General features: G+C 39.2%; 1 protein-coding gene and 1 long non-coding RNA gene across 2 annotated transcripts in view; one reads left to right on the plus strand and one right to left on the minus strand.

Moving 5' to 3' along the window:
• Positions 1 to 511: 511 nt before the first annotated feature.
• Positions 512 to 25,478, minus strand: part of LOC148035074 (long chain acyl-CoA synthetase 6, peroxisomal-like) — a 56,661-nt gene continuing 31,694 nt past the window's right edge. The window contains 15 exon segments of the mRNA XM_087679995.1: positions 512 to 1,053; positions 1,055 to 1,116; positions 1,232 to 1,318; positions 1,441 to 1,530; positions 1,630 to 1,715; positions 1,837 to 1,940; positions 5,076 to 5,162; positions 5,238 to 5,361; positions 14,901 to 15,019; positions 15,091 to 15,220; positions 15,472 to 15,560; positions 15,730 to 15,818; positions 15,925 to 16,018; positions 16,106 to 16,185; positions 16,263 to 16,352. Coding sequence (XP_087536121.1) covers positions 1,020 to 1,053; positions 1,055 to 1,116; positions 1,232 to 1,318; positions 1,441 to 1,530; positions 1,630 to 1,715; positions 1,837 to 1,940; positions 5,076 to 5,162; positions 5,238 to 5,361; positions 14,901 to 15,019; positions 15,091 to 15,220; positions 15,472 to 15,560; positions 15,730 to 15,818; positions 15,925 to 16,018; positions 16,106 to 16,185; positions 16,263 to 16,352 — 1,365 coding nt within the window. The 3' untranslated portion in view covers positions 512 to 1,019.
• Positions 13,396 to 14,138, plus strand: LOC148035075 (uncharacterized). Its single transcript, XR_015691154.1, has 3 exons — positions 13,396 to 13,569; positions 13,713 to 13,839; positions 14,011 to 14,138. It is a non-coding gene; the product is annotated as an uncharacterized LOC148035075 (long non-coding RNA).

Genomic DNA, 25,478 nt, shown 5'->3' on the forward strand with positions numbered 1-25,478 from the left:
TTGTTCTCTAGAACGTTGCAACTTGCAAGAATGCCAACAGTGGTTGGCATTTGGGCCATCTGGCGACACAGAAATGAGAAATTTTTTGGTAATAATCCTGGGTGGAAATCCATAGATGTCTCACTTATTAGGAAAGACATACACATGGTCCTGCAGGGCCTTATAAAGTCTGGTCCCCTCTTTAAAGGAATGCATAAGGCTTTGAAGAAATGCTAGCTGTGCCTTTGGCATGTTAGGACACATCCCCATTATTAGGGATTGGGGGTTGGTGTAAATACTCTCTAGTAATACACTCGCATTATCTTAAAAGAAGTCTTCTTTTCCATTGTCCTTCCATTTGTAATATTTTAAGGCTAATGCCTGCTCATTATAAATAGCCATCTACTTACTATTTAATACAATTACCTAATTATTATTATTTATTAAAAAGCTATCTATGTCACTCTCACAAACGTGCATGGAATGGACTTGATTGATAATGTTGTTTGTTACTTAACGACACAGCCACATTTATTTTGAAAAATGAACAAACCAACTATCTTGAACTTTGAACAATGGGAAGTTCAACTTTATTGGATGCGTTACAACGAATATCCCTTCAATCAATATCTCCAATATCATTGCAAAGAGAGATTTTGCATAGTAGTAGCTAATACCTATTGCATACCTACATTTCTAAGGATCCTGTTCTCTTCTCAATATCTCTGCATACATATCCTCTATTGCATTGGCGAAGTATGCTCTGAAAAAAATGCTAGCCATTATAAATAGCCATGTACTTACTATTCACATCTCTATTTAATACAATCACCGCATTATTAATATTTATTAAAAAGCTATGTCACTCTGCATGTAATGGACTTGATTGATAATGCTGTTTGTTACTTAACGACACAGCCACAAAGGTGTGGAGGGGCCTTAGTAACAACTTTACTGGATGCATTACAACAAATATCCCTTCAATCAATATCATTGCAATGAGAGATTTTTTGTAGTAGTAACCAGTAGCTACTACATACCTACAGTCGTTTCTTAGGATCCTGTTCTCTTCTCAATCTCTGCATACATATCCTCTATTGCCTGGGCGAAGTATGCTCTGGCCTGAGGCCTCTTTATCTGAGAAATAAATAAATAAAATGCATTATTATTGAGCAAAATTCTATCAGCTCTTTCCTAAAGATTGAAAGATGTAATGACAGAGTTCATCTGCAACCTTCCAAACCCTGTTTACCTTAAATGTCGGAGTCAGTAGCCCATTTTCTACAGTGAACGGTTCAGGGACAAGTGTCACAGCTTTCACAAATTCGAAACCTCTCAACTGTCACATCCATCCACAAGACATCAAATCAAACCAGACTAGAAGCAAGCAAGTGGGAATTTTCAATTAAGTCTTTCAGGGGGGTTTACAGAACAAAAAAGAAACATATATATATCTTTTACCTTGGCCTCATGCCCTAAAGCATCCATGTCAGCAAGCACAGCAGATCTCATTTCAGGGTCATTGCATAGCTCTTGCACATCATTGGAATGCTGTAATGGCAGCAAAACCGTTATCTTAAATAAGGTTGGTACGCAAAACCAGTCACATGTATTTGATATTCGGGATACAGGACTAAAACCTAAAACCACCTTCATGCCCCTTGCTTTTGCGAATTTGGTCACTTCATCAGGATCAACAGCAGCAACTGCAACAAGGCTGGCATTGAAGCTGTCACCTGCGGATAGATGACTTGGCTGGTAAGCTATCCACCTTGGACAACAATCTATGACTGGTTCCATGGTGTAGCCAGTCTTTCTAAATGGCGTCTAGAACTGCTTGAATATTGACACCCTTACCATAAACAAAGCATTGAGAAATAAATTTGCTTCGGACATAAACATTCTCAATCTTCTCTGGTGCAATATACTCGCCTTGAGCAAGTTTGAAGATGTTCTTTTTCCTGCAATGGTAGGCCCATGTTTGCAATTGATGTCTGTTTTTGTCTTCCTACAGATATTAAGCTTGATATGCCCTTCAGCTATCTAAGAGCACAAACTAACTTGACAGCAATTACTGAGTGTGTAAAATCACAGAAACAAATAAAGAACATGAAGAAGGGTGGGTGCAGTCACCGTCCCACTTCATCAGGTCTTGCAGTACATGGCACAGACCAATCTGCTGCAAGTACCAATAGCAGCTTAAAGAGTTCATGCAGCGGAAATCCCCTTTTGTGGTTTGGCAGCTATCTCAATATCCCTTGGCACTGTGAGAGGTCCCCCCTTTATCAACAAGAGGCAACCAAGTCCCTTGGGCCTCACCAAATGGTCCATCTCAAGTATCCCCTTATCAAGCACAAGCACACTCCAATACACCCACACATCAAGCAAGCAACATCACGCTACCAACTTACCCAATATTTGAGAGAGAAGGAAAACACAGAGAAATAGTAGAAAGCAGGATTTATTCACAAGCAAGTTAATATCTCTGTAATTTGTTGGTCTGTACAAAGGCCACAGGCCAGGCGTGACCCCCTGATACAAGGTCACTCGTGTTAGAATTTGATATCTTGTTTCTGTCAGCAGTCAGTCTGTTGCTAGCCTATGAATAACTATACACTCTTGACAGAATCTCTTTGCCAAATGCACATAAGCCTCAGTGATTCAATAGAGGGCAAAGACAATACCTTTGGTAAACTGCCGTTATCCTTATTCTTGCATGAGCCACATGGAAGGCTATTACTTCTGTGTACAGCTAGTCAAGGTTTAGTCCACAAGCTTTTCTAGCACAACTATGATGTAAGTCTGCATTCAACTCAGAATTATATGTGTACCTTTGATGCTCATCAGCTTCTCAGCCCTTATGATACTACACTCATAGTGAAGCTCTTATGACACTACTCTCTTATTGAGAGCTCTTTTTGGTGACTAGAAGGATGCCAGGTCAGACGTTCAGTAGCAAGCAGTGGTTATCCTCGTGTAACAATTAAACATCAATGACGAACTAAGGACTAAACATGGATTTATTGACAGAAAATTAACTCAGGTAGCTATGGTGACCATGAAAATCTGGAATCAGAGATGCAGAATCAATGTAGTCATGGAGCCCCCCCTTATCATGTAGGTCATGAAACCATTGGTGATGCAGTCATACAGCTTATGGCCTTGAAAAGTCAGGGGTTCGACCTTCTCGATAATGCCAAAGCAAACTCCTCCCAGTTGGAGGATGAATGAAGACACCCTTCCTTGTCAATGTTGATGATGTGAGTTGCTTCCATTTGGCCTCGAACTGCTGGTCATGTGGAGGAAGCTTGCAGTGCTTTTCATAGCACCAGTGTCACTGATGTACCTCGAGGCAGGTTCTTGTATGTAGAGAAGGTAGCAGTGTCAAAAGATCCGTATCTCAGGTAATAATGTTCCACAAGCATTATTGCTACCCTGGAAAATGCAAACACTCATTTCCAACATGAAGCAGAATGCAAGGGTATTGTAGCTATAAAGAGGACAAAGCCAAAAAAGAACTGTGCAAAGAATTAGACTGCAGAAGACAATCCTGAATTCAAAAATGCATCTACTGGATGAAGATCAGGATGCTCTATCAATCATCCATCTCACAGACTACACTAGACCATCTTGAATGCTGAATGCATAACAGTAGGTGGAGCTTCCCTGGGGGAAGAAACATAGAGCAGATTGAGGCCACAGCAGAAGATGCAGTAGGCAACGACGGTTTTGGGAATGATTGCTCTATCAAAACCAGCCAATCGCATAGCTGTCCAGGACTGCTGTAAGCTTCACACCTAGCACAGACCAGCCATTCTGAAGAAACTGCAGAAAGCTTAAATGCCTTTGCAAAACTATTCAGCTAATGATGGGAAGGGGAGGGGGAAGGGGAAGGGGAAGGGGACCTGAGGTGCAAGGAAGAGGGGCTTTTTTTTCTCTCTTTACCCTAACCCCAGTGAGATGAAGCCACATCAGACACAGTGATAGAATTTCTCTGGGAGTTTAATAGTGCAAGATAGCACACTGAATCGAGTTAAAATCAACTATAGAAAGGTAAACTCACCATTTAAAAACAGCTCTGACTGTCCCAACTATATGAACAGTCAAACTCTCCAAGCTAAGCCCTCTGCGCATAGAACCCAAACAAAAGAGTGGAGACTTGGAGTTTAAGAAGAAAGCCTAAGACTACTGAGAAAACATTAACAATCAGTGGCAAATAAAACCCTTGCCTGATGATAAAAGTGTGGCAGAGTGAGCTCCAACAGAATAGGAGGGCTCCAACTAGTTTTCTTATAAAATGCCCTCAATGTTGATTATCACTAAGGCTACTCTCACAAGCCAAAGAGAGTCATGCCCCAAAAATTGCTGATCCCTCAACCAAATGTAACCTCCTAACATGTGTCAAGGGGCTGACAAGGAGACAACTATACTGCTAACACTGGGTCCTCCCATTCTTGAATCCAAGGGGCACTTGCATAATTGTTAAATCTTTAGGTTGTAGTGCCACCTTTTGAGAGGAGAGATGCATGTGCCCTCACCTTTAGAAACATATCATGGATAGATAAACTAGAGTATCCCACCCTTGGTAAGAGAGACTTTGGTCCATTTCTGAGATGATGCGAAATTTGGGATCCCCAACTGACGTAGCCACTGCAACAGCTGCAGTCGTATACCTCTTTGAAGGCTCTAACAATAGCTGGTGAGAGGGAAACTTATTCCTACTGAGGGCAACACTTGAAAACTCTGAATTAGAAGGGATATATGGCAGGATCTCATCTCTGAGTCCCCTCTCTACATTGCAGCTTGACAGATTCGAAGAAGCAATAGGCTCTCCTACATAGGCCGGCTGGTTCTCCAAGGAGGTGGAGTCTCACGTGCTAGAATCTTCCAGAAATATGGATAACAGTAATGCAAACATCCACACCCACCAAGCAATGGCCCCAGCCATCCTGCAGGTGAGTGATGTAGCCAGACTGTTAAGATAAAGACTTGAAGAAACTACTCCGCCAAACTACTTTCTAATCTACATTATCATATCACATCACATCACATTGAAGTATTATAAGTTAGGCATTAAAATATTTGAAGGTGCAAACCTGTCAATTATCTTAATCCTCCCACCGGGCAAATATGAAGCAATGTCTCCTGTGTGCAGCCATCCTTCATCATCAAATATCTCCCTTCTGCATTAGTAAAAATACTGTGAACTTGAAATTTATGTTGTTCTAAAGACTATGTAAACTAAATCATCATCTTACGTTTGAACATCATCCTTGTAGTAACCCTTGAAAACAATAGGCCCTCGAACGCATATCTCCCCTCGGGGAAAAGGCTTGTCATTAGAGCTATAGTTCATCTCTGGGACATCCGTAAGTTTGATTTCTGAAAAATAAACATGTTTGTTAGCCATTGAAACTATATAGACATCCTTCTTTTCTACACATTGCGGATCTCTTCGCACTGATAAACAAAATGTCTGAAGCAGGGTTTGGCATGCAAGATACACTCATTAACTAACATATATGCCCTTATAAAGTCTAACCATCTATCGTAAAGAAGGATACTTGTCTGATTTAGACCGAGCTGCCATGGCCGTGGATGCTTATCTGTTTACACAAGGTGACCCTCTTATATCTACGCTGTCAGCTGCAGGTGCAGCATACTCATCTCAAGCTCCCATGGTGCAACATTCTGCATTCTTCTCCCCCACCTGTATGACTCAGGTAAATACACTCATTAACTAACATATACGCCCTTATAAAGTCTAACCATCTATCGTAAAGAAGGATACTTGTCTGCGAGTTGCCATGGCCACGGATGCTTATCTGTTTACACAAGGTAACCCTCTTATATCTACGCTGTCGGCTGCAGGTGCAGCATACTCGTCTCAAGCTCCCATGTTGCAACATTCCGCATTCTTTTCCCCCACCTGTATGGCTCAGGGTTTTGAAGGTTTGGGGAGGTTTAAATGAAAACCTTTAAAAATGTTTTGAAAAAAGAAAAAGGACAAAAACAGTCGCAGTTGACATTGGACTGCCGCCATCACCCTTGTGATCATCATCACCTCCCTCTCAGATCTATCAACGAGCATTGGCTTGGACTCATCAAGCTCCCTGCTCTCCACACAGTGGCACCATTGAATCTGCCTCAAAGGCATCGTTGAGAGGGAGAGAGACCTTGTATTGACGGCAACATAACCAAGAGAGAGAAAAGCTTAATAGCCTCTTATAAGGCTATATAAGCCTTAGCTACCAGCTACAAAGCCTATCTTTTTTGTTTTTGGATTGTGGCTTACTCTGAGATTCTCTCTCATATATATATATATATATATATATATATAGAGAGAGAGAGAGAGAGAAAGAAATACATACAATGATGGTGCATTTCTCATCTAGAATGAGAAAAGATGAAAACCATGCCTATAAGACTAAAAAGTGAAATAGTGTTTTGTAAAAAGAAAACATGTCGATGATCTAAAAGTAAAAGTAGAAAAAGGAAACTCTCCATCAATGAGATGTCTATCCTCTTAAGGAGATGTATCTTTGCATGGTTGAGGCATCTCAACATCTGTCTCCTATGGCGCTCAATGATAGCTTTAATTTGTCTGAGGTGTGGATGTCTAGGCCTTCGTTTGGGTGGACAAGGGTGCCTAGACTAGTTAAGTGCCACTATAGTATCCAAAGGGACACCTGCATAAGATGAGATCCAATGATGTACTCTTGTAGGCTATGTGGCAGTAGTAGTGGTATGTGCCATCCTCGGTTGTGTAGCAGTGAAAAAGTCAATGATTATTCTCTGTCTATGTAAGCCGAGCCGTGGCAGCCTCCTACTCTATAGAATAGCTACTCTACACCTTTGAAGCTCCAAGAGGAAGAAACCCAAGCATCTTTGATCCTCAAATTGCATGATTTGTCTCAAGGGTCCAAAACCCTCTCAAAACACACAATGATATCTATCTCGTATATCATACTATACCGTGCATCAATAGATGTAGTGTTCCTCTATCTTTGGCTCTCTAGCTCTCTGTCGCATAGTGGGCATATGCATTCCTCTGTTTGTAAACCCTCCCGTCTACTTGTCTCAATCCTCAAGTGGTGGGATGAGGTACGGATTTGACTGATAACTGTGTGAAAACCATGAGGCAGCTCTATATCTATGTAACCAAGTCAGGTGACAAACCATCCTCAAATACCTGAAGGAAGTGGGTCTGGTAATGTGCAATCCTCGTGCCATGGAGAGAGGGGGGTTGGATCCAAGTCTTCTCCATATCTAACCTCAGTATGTCTTCTCTGATCAAATGGTTTAACTCTGATCGGCTTAGGTCAAGTGTAGGGCAATCCAAGCTATAGTCACTGGGGGGTAGTCTATTAATCTATAGCCCATGTAAACTCATCCATGAACTCATATGAGCATACCAACAATGTTTGTCACCATCTACTACTAGTTGTCTAGAAGAGGCCAAGGCTAGCCGTGGGCATCTATCTTGGGGGAGCTCCCATAGTCTATGTATAAAAGTCACTGCTTTGACCAAGGCCTCAACCACCATGGGTGATGCTCCCAGCTCAAGTCTAGAAACCTCATGTGGGGTCAAGCTCTTCACTCGTATCATACGTGAGATCATCATGACCAATGGACTTTCCATACGCTCCCACCCGTCATAGTATTCCTTCTTTGGTCCATCCAGGTCTTCCAAAGGCTATCTCCTCGTATGGAAGAGACTTGGACCCCAAATAGCTGCCCCGTATAGGAGTGTGGGTGTAACCAAGGTGTTGAAAAGCCACACTTTGGTGCACAGTTCATGAAACTGAATGTGAGCACATTGCGGCTCCAATGCACCTAAGGCTGCATATGCTTTTGCCAAATGAGCCTTTGATGTCTCTCTCCAAGAGAATTGTGGTCCCTTCAATGTGACCCACAAATAAACATACTGCGACCATCTCCACTAGTTCTCCATTGAAAGTAAACTAGTGCTCAACTCTCATCACCCAAGCAACTGAAGTATTAAATACCATAACTTTAGTTTTCCCAAGGCTTACCTTAAGGTCTCTATCTTTGCAAATAGCTGATAATGCATCCAAGTGTCTATTTAGTCCCTTAGGTGAGTCACATATAAGTACAATATCATCTGCATAAAGCCATAAAGCAGTAATGGTATCAGCACTCTAGCTAGGCTGTGGCTCCAGCCCCACCAATTCTGTCCATATAGTCTGAAATTTCATCTATGTACAGCCCAAAAAATGTCGGTGAGAGTGGGCAACCTTGTTTCACCCCAATGGTGCTCCTAATGAAGATAGGGAGTGAGAGCGAGAGTTACAGAAGGAAGGGGGAGAGAGAGAGAGAGAGAAGAGAGAGAGAGAGAGAGAGAGAGAGAGAGAGAGAGAGAGAGAGAGAGAGAGAGGAGGTCTCCTAATGAAGATTGGAAGGGCAAGATATACGCACTATTGAGGTTGGAAGCTCAAGATGGTGGCATGAGGATGTCTTGTACTAGCTAGTCCATCAAACTAAGCAACATCTGACCCAAGATTTGCAAAGGACCCCTAGATACTTGTTACACTCCTACTCTTAATCTCGCCAATCCTTAGCATGATTGAATGGAAAAAGAAGGAAAGTTGTCTTCTGATTTTAATGATTTTTATATTTAGTTTGAGTGACAATGGTATTAGATTGCACATGACTATCGCACGAAGAAGCAACCACTCATTGAAAGTAAAGTTATCCATAGAAATTGAAGGAAGAAAGCTATGCCTTAAGTTGTCCATGGTAATGTGTTGAATTAGCTTGGGAAATAGCTTGTAATGTAGAGAAAAGACTAGAGATGTATTATTTAAAATGTGACTTAAGTACTGCAAGAATAGTGCATATCATTTTGTGACTGTACTCTTAAGGGAAATTAAGTTGTGGATTGCATCTTCTTTTGCAAAGTATCCAAAGGACATTGTGTTGGTTTGTTGAATTTATCCTTTTAAGAAAGGTTGTTTGTTTAAAAAAGGAGATTGGCTTTCTGACCAAAATAATTTGATTGACTCTTATAAAATATTCAATGTGATTATTCTTTGATGTCTTGAGAAATGAATGTTTTCCTAGCTGTAAATGATAGGTTGATTGCCTTGATTGTGTAATTGCACAAAAATTATTGTACCCTCATGGGTGGATTTCTAGTTACGCACAAAAACTCCCCTAAGCTTAGTGGGAGCAATACACCAAGGGGCTAATTTGACAATGTCCGAGACTAGAACCTACCCCAGATACGAGAGATCTCTCCATAGGAAAGACATTAGGCTAGGAAGTAACAAAGGTGCCAAGGGGGACTTAGGCCGTAAATCCCTTGGGTTCGTAGAGGACCGGCCTAACTCCTACAAGCCCAAGATGGGCTTTCTAGAGGGCTTTGATGCTAGATAAGGGCGGATTGGTGGATCGTGTGCCATGAGGTTGGACATGAGTCTTGGATTAAGGGATGGAATGCCAGGTTGGCATTGCACCATGGAGAAGATACAAGATAGATACATTGTTTTGCAACTTCTTTCAAAGGATTGTTAGACATAATATCTATATCTGTGACAATAAATTACGTGAAAGAACCAGTGTTTAATAGTTAATTAAGGAAGTTGTCTTTCTATGTCAAACATAAATATGTTAGGATAATTAGATAAGTAACACACACCCTCGACGAAAGCAGGAAGATGAGATCCCTAACAAGTCCGTTCTACGGATGGATGGTCTCAGTAAGCCGAGAGCTTCTTTGAAATAGTACATTAACTAAAAAGTAACATTGACCAATTGGAAGATTAACTAGAACCTTAACTCCGTGTCATTTTAGGGAACTGGAGTGAGATTATGCCCTATGTATAGGGGGGTCAACATACAACACTCCCCCTCATTTCTCACTCTCCTTCAAAAAGTGTGGCATAGGTTAGCTTCAATTCGAATGATCTAGTGCAAGTAGACTCTAGGTGAACCGATAGGTGACCTTAGCCTACTCTATGAACCCGGATTTAGGTCGATCCTTACGGATTACAATCGGAACCTTCTGTTGCAAAGTGAACTTGAGAGCCTAGACGACAAACTGCGTGGTATTCTAAAGAGTACGGGGTGACATCGCTTAGGAAAAGTCTCTTGATGGACCACTAAATTGTGCTGCTGAGGGCTTCTCAATTAGGCAAATCACATGTCCATGGATGCTTGTCTATTTACCGCAGGCAAAATGAATGGCTGTGATCATTGCACAGGCATATTACTGTTGTGGTAAAATGAATGGCTGTGATCATTGCACAGGCATATTACCGCAGGTCCATCATGATCATCATCAGTTCACCATTGTTCAACCGCAAAAGCAAATAGCCAGGCCTTCTTAGCATCACTTGGCTGTGCCGAAGCTCCAAAGAAGGGTGGCTGTGCATCCAATGAGTAAGTGTAGTACCAACATACATGCACGCAGTGATAAGATGATCACGCTACAAGGTGTAAGATGGCGGCTGTGGGGCAAATGGGCGGCTGAGATTCGCGACCTCACTTCAGTGTATGGCAGCATCTCAATTTAATAGTCACTTCAGATTACACTTAAGCTTACTCTGATTCATCCCATTGAATGCAGCATGCTTACTTATTTCTTTTCTTTTAAATAAATGCTCCCACTCCAATCATGGGCTGACCTGCAGACACTCTTGAACAGTGCATTGGCTGACTTTTGAGGCTTGCCCTTGTTTGGCCTTGATGTTTAGCCTTGTTTAGAAGGGATTTTGACTTAATAAATATTTTTTTAACAGAAGACAGTTACACCTCCCTCATCACCTTTCCCTTCCCTCCCTCTTCTTCCTGTCAGTCCATCTGCATAAATCATGTTGCACTTCTATCTCCATCTCCCTTTTAATCGATATCTCTAATGAAAGAAACATGGTCACCAAAAAATGTGTCCCTATAAAACATGAAACTCCCAAAACCCTGAAACATTTCGTTTCATTTCATGAAATGAGGTCACAAAACGAAACTTTTGAGCTATAATTTTTTAATTAAAAAAAAGCTATCCTGCAGTAATAAAACATCATAAGGTTATACAAAATGTTGAAACACTGCTTTTTCTCCAAACTTCTTAGTCCCTCTGCTCTGTTTCATCTCGCACAAGTCGCCAACCCATCAAAAGTGCAAATACCTCCTTCGCCATTGCTTTCTCCTTCTCCTCCATCGTTTTGTACTCCTGCATCTCTTTCTGCTCCTCTGCATGCTCTTCTTTATTCTCTTTCCCCTCCTTTATCTACTCCTCTTTCTTCTCTTTCTCCTCCATCTCTCTCTCCTCTTCCATCCACCTTAAGGCTTGAGCCTTGGACTTGGATCATGGCTCCTCACAAAGATTATACCCGAGATGTTTGGGAAGATACCTTGTTTGTCCATCACTATGGAATATCCGCAACCAAAATTATAGTTTGCAAGTTTATGGAGACACATTGCGAGGGAGTTCAACCCAAACGAGAGCACATTTCATGTGGACCATGAGCAAAGGTGGACATGGCTGTAGGAGAGTACCCGAAGATATTTTCTTTGGTACATGGTGGTACACAAGAAAAATTGGTTGAGGTGCAATCACTCCTAAGAAGGCCATTAACCTCACAACAAATTGAGGAAGAATGGAAACAAGCAAAGAATCACAGGAGTCAATATGGAAACTCAAGTCACGTAAGGTGGAATGATGAGGAGGACGCTCCAAGTGCTTCTAATGTGCCAACAAGTACACAAGCATCACGACCATTGAATAGCTCGATTGATGTGCCTTCACCAGTAGATTCCATTGCAATAGATCATGAGGTACCATGTACACATCCTACTAGTTTTACTCTTGTTGGTGAAGGCATATCTCTACTCACACTATGCCCTCACAAGGCTTGGTAAGCAAATCAAAAAAGAGAGGTAGAGAAGGCAACCAAAGCACGTTGCAAGCGCGCTTTGCTCCAAGACTCAAGCAACATGCTCAGGTCATGCAACATAGACTTTTCTATCAATGTGGCCTTGCATTCAACATTGCTTGAGTACTGCCTTATATCAAGTTCTAGTATCAACAATGCATTGGTTGCCACAGCTGCAACAAAAGCTACTAGCTTATATCCGGTTAGTTTTTTTCTAATAATTTACATGATACATCATACATGTTATTTTTCTATTCTTAATTTTTAAATACACGAACTTGATAATTAGTAGTTACTAGTTACTAATGATCTATTGACTCTTAACACTTGTAGAGATATTGATACTTTGCATATGGTGGATGCTTCAGCCCCTAGCTTAAGTATTATTGAGGAGTGGATTTACTCTCACATCAAGAAGGTCATAGATGAGATTGGGGCACAACGGGTGGTCCAAGTCATAACAGATAATGGCTCAAATTGTGCCAAGACAGATGAGTATGTTGAGAGGGACTATCGTACTATTGCACCGACTCCATGCATCTTACACTCACTCAATCTCATGATGAAGAATGTAGCAATACTTCCTTTGATAGAGTTAACCTTGAAGAAAACATTATGCATAATCAATTTCATCACTCACAAGTTTGGCTCTGGCTCTATTCAAAAGTATTTATCACCATGACCTTGTGAAGCCAACAAAGACACATTTTGGCTACTTATTTCTTATGCTTCATCAGTAAGTCATCATTTGTGATTTTTATTATAAATTATAATTATGTTACATACACATTGAAATTTGGCATAAAACAAATATTTCAACTTTCTAAGTGTTTTAAGTTTTATGTTTTGATTTATGTGTTTGTGGCAACACTTTCTTGGATAGAGTTAACCTTGGAGAAAACCTTACGCATAATCAAGTTCATCACTCGCAAGTTTTTGGCTCTGGATCTATTTAAAAGTATTTGTCACCATGACCTTGTAAAGCCGACAAAGACACGTTTTGGCTACTTATTTCTTGTGCTTCATCAATAAGTCATCATTTATGATTTTTATTATAAATTATCATTATGTTACATGCACATTGGAATTTGACATTAAACAAATGTTTCAACTTCCTAAGTGTTTTAAGTTTTATATTTTGATTTATGCGTTTAGGATGGTACAAACAAAAAATTCTCTTTGTCGACTCATATGTAGTAAGGAGTGGAATGTATGAAGTGGGAGTCAAAAGAGTCAAAGCACGAGACATAACAACTTACATATTGAGTAATGGGTTTTGAGATGAGGGGAAGGCTATCAAAGAAGCCATTCCACCTCTCTATTTTATCTTGTGGCTCTTTAATCACAAGAGATGTACGATGAGCTTACTTTATCATTATATGCACGAGCTTTATAAGGCCATGTCATTCTATTGTGCTTTGTCTGTAGAGAGGTAAATGCTAAACATTAATTTATACATTCATTTTTTAAAATTGCTAATGAAAACTACTAATGAGAGTTATCATGCGACTTGTAAAGTTGGTAATCTCATCCGTGTATGGAATGAGCGATGAGATTGATTTCATAAACCAATACATATCGTTTGATATCTCCTCCATCCTTTGTATAAGAATACAAACCATTGGAGCGATAGAAAGCTTATGCCAGGATGGACTGAGTATTCTAATTGAGTCATTGAGTCGAAGAAAAGAGATTGGTAAGCTCTCTCTCTAGCTTATGAGTTATAATTTATTGCTATGTATATAACTTTGATAATTGGTTAATATCTAATAGTGACCGTTGATATGTAATATATTATATCTATAAACTAATTTATTAGTATTATTGGATTATGAATAGGATTGAGGATGAGATGATTCTTTTTGTGCATCATCATGATCATTTTGCATGAGAGATCGCCTTTAGGCAAGAGAGAAGATGTCTTGCAATGTCTTGGTGGGAAATAAATGGCCGTCTTATGTCTCAGGTACAGTCCTTAGCTCTTCATGTGCTTCCCTAAGAGCACACTAGTGGTGTAGTAGAGCGTATTTTGAGTATATAAGCAAATATTTATACCAAGGAAAAAAATAGGATTTTAAAAAAAAATCTCGTATATGTGCATTTGTAAATTTAAATGCTTTGTGCTTCAATCGTACAGATATTTATTTCTAAAATCCCACAAATGTCAAATCCTCTCCTATACAAGGTTGAGATCTTGCGAGAGGAGTGTTTCAAAGGAAGATGAAAGAAATTTATAGCAAGGCAGTTGCCAAGCTTGAGACGGACGGGCTTACAACAAGGAGAGGCAATTGATCAATATATATGTTGATATTATCATGATTCATTAGCATTAATTTGATCTTTTCATTTGGATTGTACACATGTGATTGTATATAAATTATAATGATTTCTTTCGGGAGAATGTGTTATTTGTGATTTGTGAATCATGAATGCTTATCTTTAAATAAGTATAATCTACAATCTTGATGAAAGTTAAAATGGATATTCATATTCTAGCCTTTGAGCTTTTAACTCTAGAGTCTAGGATGTAAGGCTTAGATTATAGGTATTTATAAGTTATAATTTATAATTTTAATTATTATAATTAATATTTTTCAAAACCTCAAAACCTCGAGGTGGCCAATGAAACGAAACCTCAATACCTCAAAACATGAAATGGGATAAAACGTTTCTGGTGACTATGTGAAAGCTTTAACCTTATTATAGAATAGTTGAGACTACTAAGTTTTTTTAGAATAAAAGAAGTTGGATAATTAATTGAGCTTTTGCAACTACTAAAAAATAAGAGAATCTGACAACCTCTGAAATCATTATCATCTAGCCCTTGCATACAAACAAAACTATGAACCATATTACAGATCAAGTTAGCTGGAATCTCTCCATACTCCTTCCCCTCCTAAACTTTGATTCTATTTCATGGCAAATACTAATGCACAATCGATATTTCAAACTTATGGTAAGCTCATTAACAAAAACTAATTTTATCTAAAGTTTTAAAATATGACTTGTCCTGAAGAGGCTGCTTACCACATGAGGGATTGGGGGACCCAACATGTCCAGATGTATTGTCACCTTCATCACAGCTTGAAATCACACAAGCTGTCTCGGTCATGCCGTAACCTTCAGACACACGGCCTCCAAAACAACTATAAAAATGATCACACTGAGATTCGTGATCCAATCACCAAAGGAAAACTGAAATACCAGAGCTACATACATTCGAAGAAAATCCAGAACATCTGGTGATAATGGTGATGCTCCAGACACCATCAAACGAACACGACCACCCAGCCTTGCTTGTATTTTATTGAAAACCAAACGATCCCAAAGTGGGGAAGGTGTTTTACCTAACATGATTACGGAGCAACATTTAGAAGAATTGTGTGCTTTGACGCTCTAAATAAGATCAACTTACATTCATCATTGTAGATCAAATGGTAGTGTTAGAAGAAACAAGATAACATATATGTGCTTGCATTTGTGGATCTGGGTGTGTAGACATGTTATGTGACCAGGCTGGTATTTTTGAAAGCTCTAAAACATAGCCAAAGAAGGAAATATGTTCTCAACTTGTTCACCACCTTGACAAAAATTTTACCTCTCTCAATAGCTTGTTTCTTGGCATTGTAAGCAACATGGAAAAGTCGCTCTCGTAGGCCCCCAGATGTTCTGACAGCTGCAGTGATCCTGAACAAAACCAGAAAGCATTTACATATAAGATTGTGTTTCTCAGTACACTTCTTGAGTCCTGATCACGAGAACCCTTTTACCCTGAGCATTAAGAACCAGCTTTACTACAACCTTTCACCAGCTAGAATACCACAGTTCTAGCTCTGTACATCTTTTTCACAATTACCCATCATATATGCGGTTGTATAGCCGAGGAACACTTGCAAATACTGTAGGACGCAATCCTCCCATGTCATCCATCAACTTGAGAACATCCTACCAATCAAACATTCCAAGTTCTTACATCACAAGTTTGAACCTCAACTGGACTGGAACGATGACAATGCAAAATAGGTAAATACAATGCCAAAACCAATCTAACCCCTTGATAGAATCCAATAGAAGCTCCCTGACTTGTCATAGCAATAACATTTGCCCTTTCATATATATGTGCTAATGGCAGATATGATATGTACCTATTGGGCAAAGACCAATCCAAAAAAAGATGTAAGCCAGTAGAAAAAAGGCTAAATTAACATAGTTACTTGGAAAAGAAAACTTACACATCACTTGAGTTGACAGGAGTGCCTAAACAACTGCCAGCAACATTCGCTATGAGATTTCCATGGCTTAACATAGCACCCTGCAACACACAGAAACCTCATTCAAAAGAAGTTGGAGGACTGATTAAGACAGAATCTTAGACTTCAACAAGCAAACCTTGGGAGTTCCAGTTGTTCCACTAGTATAACAAATGGTTGCTGTATCATCTGCTAGAGGTGGAACAAAAGCCTTGATGTTACTTCGACCCTTAAAGCCAAAGAAAATACAAGAAGATTAGATGTATACATGAGCGCACTGCAGTAACTGAGTTTAAGAAGGTCCCAGAATTATAGAAACAGCACAGAGAGATGTAGTGAATCCCTCCCAAAAATACTTGCCCTCAAGCATGACAAACATAGAAGAAAACTAGTACAGATGTACATTGCACATAGGCGTCAAGTGTCAAGCTTTGAACCATTTGAGATCTTGACAATCAAAGAACATGCTCATTTATAGAGGTGCAAAAAAGCTCATGTAAAAGCTTCTAAAAGACTGTTGAGGTCTCTGGTTTACAGTGGGTTATTTTGCATATTGTTGGTAGCATATGATATGAGAAATGTTCAAAGGCCCCACTGAGCTACTGTATTGGGCAACCCATTCAAGATCATGGTTGCTTCTATGCAAATACAGCACAAATCATTACAAGAGCTTACAGGTTGCAGAATTTAGGATCAATGGAGTAAAAGGCATGTGAAAAGTTGAAAATAAGTTATGGTAGCATGAAGCTGAATTGATCACAGATCCGTGAGGCAACATGAACCTTGCCTCTCTCGCAAGAAGTTAATCATAAGAAGTTTTGTTGTAGAGACTAGTAAAAAGCCACCTTTTTTAATGTTCCAAAAATATTTTGCATTACACATGTACAAAAAACAGATTGATGTATCACATACCCTTTCTAATGGATGCTATTTCTTGGCTAAAATCATATATTTCACACAGGAAATAAGGTATCACCAGGACCTGCTCACCTTTCCTGATAAGAAGATGCACAGAAATTGAGCACCAATAGAGTGCACAAACACAAAAAAGAGAAAATGGTGAGAATGTACAAGTCAGAAGCCCATGAGCTCAGATGGGTGTAATGGAGAGCAAAATGATAAATAATGGGAAATAATACCAACCACACTGGCAAGGTCTATAAGATATAAAGAGCTTAGAGGCTCATTTTTCAAGATCATTAAGTGATAAACCAAGTCTCTTTCATCTTCAGCTCCTTGCATAGCTTCCATGGCTGCCTTCTCTTTCTCTCTCTTCTTCCTATCTTTCTCTCTCATCTTCTAGTATTTCTCTCTCTTGTTTCTCTCTCTTCCACAATTTTATTTTTCGTAAATGTGGTTTTTCTTCTTCTTTTTCTTCTACAATATTTTCTCTCCTCTTTCTTCTCTTTCAATTCTCTTCTTGACAACTGGTATCAGAGCATAGGTCTTTGATCCACTTATTCTCAATTTTCACATCCATTTTCCTATTTTCCTCTCAAAAAATCCATGGTGTTACAAGTACATCAGGTACAGACCTTACATGGAGTACTATAGTGCCTAGGAAGTCTTTCACACATAGTAGACTGGCATTATTGAAGGCTTATACAAAGCTTTGGAAAATTTTTGAGGTAGGAGGACCAAAATGGCAGGTCGTCACCAACTTTCAAGTAAATTTTAGAGGTATTTTGTCAAAAGGAGGTTTACGTGAGTTAGAAAGGGTTTTAATCACATTTACTTTTTAGAGAGATCTTCTTCTTCATTTCTTCAAGCTTTCATGGAACTTGAAACAAGAAATCTCAATCACCCTCTTTGATCTTCATCCACTACCAACATTGGACTTTTGAGAGGCCTTCTTGGCATCATAAGGAGCCTAATAGAACACCATTTTGAGGAGCATTCATCCACATGAACAGCTTGGTGCATTACCTTCAAGCTTCCAACTACTCATTATAGAGTTATTTCTTCAAGTTTCTCTTTTAAATCTCTCTATAATGGTCTTGATTTTTAATCTTGAATAGTTGGAATGCTCCATTACTAAAATTGTGGAATCTATAGAGTCATACATAGTAGTATTTTCCCATATTCATCCTTCCATCAAATTCTATGACTATGTATTGCTTAATCCTTGATATTTTTTGCTTGTCCTATTGATAAATGCCAAGAATTTGTAAAGGGGTAAGTTAGCAATTCAGTGACTCACTAATTGCTAAGGTAATCCCTCTTCCTAATCTCTTGAATCTATCCATTTTCATACATATCCTCAAAGGCTGAAAGCTTCTATCTTATCAATGTATTTTATCCTTGTTTTTAGATGAAAACGCTACTATCATGTTGAAATACCCATCAAGGGAATAGATGGATGCTGGACGAGGTAGCAAGACAAAAGAGAGGTCATCCTCCGAGTTGCCACTCAAGACTCTGAAGAGGTGTACAACCCAGCCTAAGGAGGAATTTTGCATACCCTCAGTGATCAAGAGCCCATGTAGAGAACATATGGTGTTTTATCCCTCACATAGGTATCCGCATAGGGAGAATTTACAGGACAATTGCATTTTAAAAATAGGTATTGCATGGTATTTTTAAGCTCCTACAAGTGGAATACAAGACCCTCAAGGTATTACTGAGTAGCTACAAGTCCAACATGGGTTCCCATAGGGTTTACAACTTGACCAAAGGAACCTATCAATGAGAGAGAACACCAACCAATTCTTAAACTTGACTATGTATGTAGAGTGCCAAATTGCATAAGTACATTTATGGGCTAGAACCAAGCTTATCACCTTATGTAATGGAACAAAAGCCCTCCACTTTGTTTCAAGAAATTGAGTTAGTTGAAAGGTATTATCAAAACTACAAGAAGGATGTAAATTTTCAACATTCATTTGGACAGCAAAAGCCACCATAAAGCAAGGTCAAAATGGCAATATTAATGGAAAGCCTATTTCACAAGCTCATGTCTCTATAATTCCTATCTACCCACCTTACAATGCTACCAAGCAAGAAGCAACTTCAAGACTTCAAATGGTGGATAGAAAATCAATATGCTAAAATAAAGTCACCACCTGCTTCTACTCCCAATAATGACAAGCTAATTCGAATGGAGCTTTACAAGGACCGCAAGGAGAAAGGACTTTGTTTTCAAGTGTGGAGAGAAGTATAATGCAGACTACCCTTCAAAGTCAATAGTATATTGGTGCTTCAAGATCTTGACTATGAATCAGTGAATGATGGAGATGACATGGATCAGTTCTATGACCCAGCTGATGATTTTAATAATAGCTTTCCTTTTGATCCGGGTGGATAAGGGATTGCTTTTGAACTCTAGTTAGACCAATACTACTCTTATAATGATTTCCTAAACTTCAAGTATTCTTTGTGGAAGAGACTGTCAACTAGTGGGCTCTGTTTCACTGCGAGACAGCTCTCTGTTTTGGGATAGATTTGATTTAATCTAATGGCAGATATGAAAAAGTATATAGATTGAAAGTGCTTGAAGAGGGCTTCGTCTTGAAGAGGGCTTCGTCTCGAGCTGTAGCACGCTTGATTTAGATCAGCCAATCAAAACTTATTGTCGATTTTGTGCAACACGGTCAGCAGTAGACAGCACACGCTTGATTTAGATCAGCCAATCAAAACTTATTGTCGATTTTGTGCAACACGGTCAGCAGTGGACAGCACAATGCCTACATCTAGGAGTTCTTAATTGAAGAATTTTGGCTTAAGTTTGCATGTTTATGTTCTACAATGGATGTACACACATTCTAATTAGTTCTCAACCCTACAACTATAATTCTTTAGAGGATTCTTGAAGATTAGGTATATTTTTGTTAGATCTATGCAGAGTACCCACTCCATTCCACAATTTGTAATTCCTTGTAATAAGTCCTTCAATTTTTATTTTTGAGGACAAAAACATCTAGGTGGGGATGGATTGTGATGCATAGGAAAATGATAAATAATGAAAAATAATACCAGGCACATTGGCAGGGTACGTAATATGTAAAGAGGTTCATTTTTCAGAATCGTTAAGTATAAACCAAGTCTCTTATACCTTCAGCTCCTTACACAACTTCTATAGCTGCCTTCTCTTTCTCTCTTTTTCATGTCTCTCTCTCATCTTCTAGTCTCTCTCCCTCCCGTTTCTCTCTCTTCTATAGTCTTCTCTCTCTCCTCTTTCTTCTCTCTTAGTTCTCTTCTTGACAATGGGAAAGGGGAGTGCTAAGGTAGGCTGAAGATGAATATCAGAACATAGGCAAGGAATGCCCTTCATACCAATGAAGAGTCACTTTGGGATGGTGCAATCGGCAATAGTTTGCAGTGCCATGAGTTGGCCTACCATGTGGCAACTATCATCACTAGAAGCATGACTACCACCTTACCATCCATACCACCTCCCTTTCACCAAATCATTTAGCCCATTTGCCTCCACTACACAGGTGTCCAACAACCTACCATGGAAAGCTACCCAGCTCAGGTTTACTAGCAAGGAAGGCACACATACACCCTCTTTTTTGAAGAATTTTGATGTGGTTTTTTAAGTGATTAAACTGAAGAGGCTAACCTATTTTCATGACTTTGCATTTGCTAGTCACTCCTGTCTTTTTAAATTTTCAACCTTGTCTAGATAAGCAACATTGAATTGTGCCAAGAGTGAAGAGTCAATGAGAGTGAAAAAAGCTTTTCTAAGAGTAAAAAACCACAAGGTTTGCAGTTTCCTAACTTTGTTTAGTTACCCCAAGTGTATTACAACTTTGCATTAACAATTCCCAAAAAGTGAATTAAAAGAACTTTGATTTAAAATTTCTCTAGCGAATTTTCAAACATGAGGCTCATGAACAATATTGTAAGATCAACTACATTTAACTGTGGAAAAGGGGTGATTTGAACTTCTTGGATAGTAACATGGCCCGCCAGCTAGGCTTTCCTTAGCACTGGATCAGTGGGGTCTTAGCACTTAATATAAGTCGGATAGCGGCAGGGCAATCATAGGAGGGCGAAAAGTAGTGCGGTTCCATTTGGAGAGATCAATCAAACACGGCTGTTCTTTGGCTCCATATCTCTTCCTACTCTTTGTGGAGGCGATGTCCTATTCCCTTCACTTACAAGTCCATAGGTTGAGGGGTCTCATGTTGCTACAGATGCAAGTAAACCTTGAAACCAACCTTCCTCTTTAGATAGGGTGGTAAAACCTAATCAAGCACTTAATTACAACAATTAACAACTAAGCATAAATTGAAATGCACACATTACCTTAACAATCTTGGACAATAGACACCCGGTTGGCCCAAGAACTAGTGTCCCTTTTGGTATTTCATCTTTGATTGCTAATAGACAGTGTAAAAGTTGAGATTCCACAATCTCCTTTGCTGATCCAAAAGCCCCTTGTTGTACATACAATCAACAAGCAATTTGGGCCAATTGCCCCTTGATTTTCACCCACGACTTGCTACAATGGATGGGCTAGCATCTAAAATCCCTACCAATTCCACGAATTTCGAGTGCTAATTTCAGTGTACGATGCTTCTCCTATTGGCACGGGTCCCAAGGTGGCTGTTAAACTCTTATTTCTGCAGAAATTTAGCATTACAATAGAAATCCTCCTGCTGTCCACCAAATCTAGCCGAGATCTACTGAGAAGTGCTAAGATCTTTTGAGAAACTACTAGAGAAGGTGAGAGAAAGGTAAGATGAGAGAGAAATCTGATTTTCTTCGCGAGAAAATCCTAAAATCTACCTATTGCTTGCTCCAGTTTGCATTTGATGCAGTCACCTACTACCACGCACCTCCAAAATGCTGTCACCTGATCAGCAATGGTGCTGCCTGCCCTTGGAAGATGTCTTCTTGCTGTCCCATGCCTAATAAGGCCCCTAGATGGCTGTCTTCTGCAACAAATTGCCACTCTCTGATCAAACAATAAACCACCAACTCCCTCTCTCTCTCTCTCTCTCTCTCTCTCTCTCTCTCTCTCTCTCTCTCTCTCTCTGCATTTTTGCCAAGTGGCAGCCTTCTAAACCCATTTTTCAACATTATCTAGCCAGTGAATTAATTTTCAGAATTAAATCATCCTGAAAATTAATTTCAGTCATTCTGACCCCACCCAAAATTAAATGTACCCATCCATAATTCAATTGGCTAGGCCATTTGCAACTTGGAGTGGTCCCCAACCTCTATTGACCCTAATACTGGCACTAATTAAATAATTAATGCTAGTCCCTAGTGTCACCATTGAGACTTATTGGCCAAACAATTGTCCTAGGATCCAAACTAACACTAACCGAGCCCCAAAGCCCAGCTAGCATAACTTATCACAACTTTTGCCTTTGACAACCACTGCATCCTTGGGGTCCTTGGCCTATTACCGTGGCATAGCTGCCATGTGCATCACATGTGCCAAACGACCTTGCACATTTGATTAATAACTTAATCAAATAATATCAGCAAGATTAAAGTATCTTAGATTTTCAAGTCCCCCTGATAGATCTCCCCCTGAAAATCCCTACAGCCATCCTCGATTACACTCTATTGCGCCAAAAGAAAAGCATACTGCACTGGTATTAGCCATTGTTGTCCAACCATGCCACATGCCTCTAACCTTGCTGAAAATTTCCAGCCAGCATAAACATCAAATAATACTAAGAATTAGCCTAGAACTATTGCTAGAAACCCATTGGACTATAACTCATGTTTCTCAATTGTTCTGACTCCACAATCATAGTAAGCATATTTTCAGCATAAAAACCATGGCTGAAATTGTCAATGGCATTTACTAACATGCTGTTGTCCATGGAACCAATTGTAAACCATTGAAAACTCACCATAATCTAATCATAAACTGATCATTTACTGATCTGAGAACTGATCACAAACTACTACAAAAGCTGCAACAACTAAGGATAGTCTACCAAGTCATCCTCTTCCATTCATTTTGTATCCATTGGTGAATAATTATGAAACTTCACCAAATATCTCCTAGAAACTTTGCCTATAACCTTTCTTTCCTTATGTGCCAAGATTTGCTCAGATACCACAATTTCATCCAACTCCTCAAAAAGGCCTCAACAAACTAACACGAAAGGCATTGTGTATCCGCCAATGTGGAGGTAATTTCAGCCTGTATGCCACATCGTTGATCTTTTCCAACACCTAGAAGAGCCCATAGTATCTCATACTTCACTTTAAATACAATCTCTCTCTCTCTGTCATCTATTTCAGCCTTGCCTTTTCAAAACAAAGCAATACATAATTGCTCTCTGTAAACTTCAAAGCATGTCTATGGTGATAAGCTATCTTCTTTTGCTTTTCCTATGACATCTGAAGTGCATACTTTATCTTTGCATAGGCTACATCCAAGTTTTCCACATAATGGTCAGCCTCAAAGATCTTATTCTTAGTCTATAAGATAGATGATACCTTTTTGCCATCCTTAGCCACCTCAAAAGGAGCTTTGCAAATGGAACTATACACTATATTGTTGTAAGCAAACTTAACTAAAAGTAAATATTACTCCCATTGTGTCTGTGATCTGAGACACAGCACCTCAAAAGATCTAACACTCTAGAATTTGCTTTCTCAAACCAACCATCTATCTGCGGATCGATGGATGATGAGAATTTCAGCGTGGTATCCATGTTCTCAAACAACCCCTTTCAAAATAAACTGGTCATCCAAGGGTTGCAATCACTAACGATCAACTTTAGCAAATAATTAAAGATATGTTGCAAAAACAAGCGTGCCATATGATTAGCCTTTATTTTCTTCCTCACCCGAATGCAATGGACTTGTTTGTTAAACCTACAAATGATAGTCCATACCTCATCGTTTTCTATAGTTGTCCTAGGAAGCTCAAAAATGAAGTCCATTGCAATGCTCTGCCAAGGCCTATCCAAAAGGCAAGGGCTACAACAAGCCCGGCATCTTTTGCCTATCATGTTTTACCTTCTAACATACGATGCATATCCTGAAAAACTGCTTTGCATCATGGCTCAAAGTTAACCAATAAAATAAATGATCTACTACCTTAACTATGACATCAATAGCTCTGTGTCCTGTATACTAAGGAGCATGACTTTCAATGATAACTCTAGGTCTCAACTGCTTTGTGACACAGGTCCTCAGTGCATCATCAAAAATCCATCTCTAAGCACAAAGTGCTCATACCTTTGGCCATTGCAAAGTAGATCATAAATATTAGCTAAGTCCGAATCAATAATATATTGCTCTTTCATGGCATCAAACTCAATGTGATCAACCATGCTGACAGTTGAAACTTGAGGCTTATGTGACAATGCATCAACCACAACATTCTTTTTATCATTAATATATACAATCTGAAAATGAAACATAGAGAGAAATTTTGCACATCTCATATGTTTCTCTAACAACTTTGTCTACGTCAAAAAGTACCTTAAAGTCTAATTATCTATCTATATTGTAAAATCAACCCCCAACAAATAATGTTTTCGTGTAGATAGTGCATAAATTATAGCCAATATCTCTTTGTCATAGATCTACAAATTCTTCTTCACACCGTGGAGAGTTCGGCTCTCATAAGCCACAACACAACCATCCTGCATAAGAACAGTCCCAATGCTGCTACCACATGCATCACACTGAACAATGAATGACTTTCTTAGATCAGGCAACACAAACATTGAATTTGAACTTGTCTTTCCTTTTTTTCAAATGCTGAAACTTCCATTGCTATCTATCTAAATGACACATTCTTCTTCTGTAAAGCATGCAATGGAGATGCAATTTCAACAAACCCGTGTACATACTTCTTGTAGTAAAAACACAAACCCAAGAAGCTACGGATCTCATGTACATTTCTCAAAGGTGGCCATGATCGTATTGCCTCAACCTTTGTAGTGTCCATACGAATACTATCAGCCGATACAATATGCCCCAAAAAGTGAATTTCATGCAAAAAGAATTTGTTCTTCTTGTCATTGATAACAACCTATATTCACCTAATTCATTGAACACAATGTCCAAGTGTCTTCTATGTTGTGCCTCATTCTTTGAATAGAAAATTTATATCATCAAAGAAAGTACCCATAAATCCTTTATATGGCCTGAAGATGCGATCCACCATCCGACTAAAAGTGATAGGAGCATTCGTACAAGAGACTCTTATAGCCTAAAAGATGTTTTGAAAGCTGTCTTAGGCACATCCTCCGATCTGATGTGTATTTGATGATACCTACTTTTCAAAGCTATATGGTTGAAAATGGCTACACCCTGCAATCTATCCATAACATCATCAATCCAAGGGATCCAAAATTGATTCTTTATCATGATCTTATTTCAGAGCACGATAACCAATCCACATATGCCATGAACCATCATTTTTCAA

The sequence above is a fragment of the Lygodium microphyllum genome, chromosome 6 (genome assembly GCF_053477565.2).
Source record: "Lygodium microphyllum isolate KBCC chromosome 6, Lygodium_microphyllum_v1.1.10, whole genome shotgun sequence".
Classification (NCBI taxonomy): Eukaryota; Viridiplantae; Streptophyta; class Polypodiopsida; order Schizaeales; family Lygodiaceae; genus Lygodium; species Lygodium microphyllum.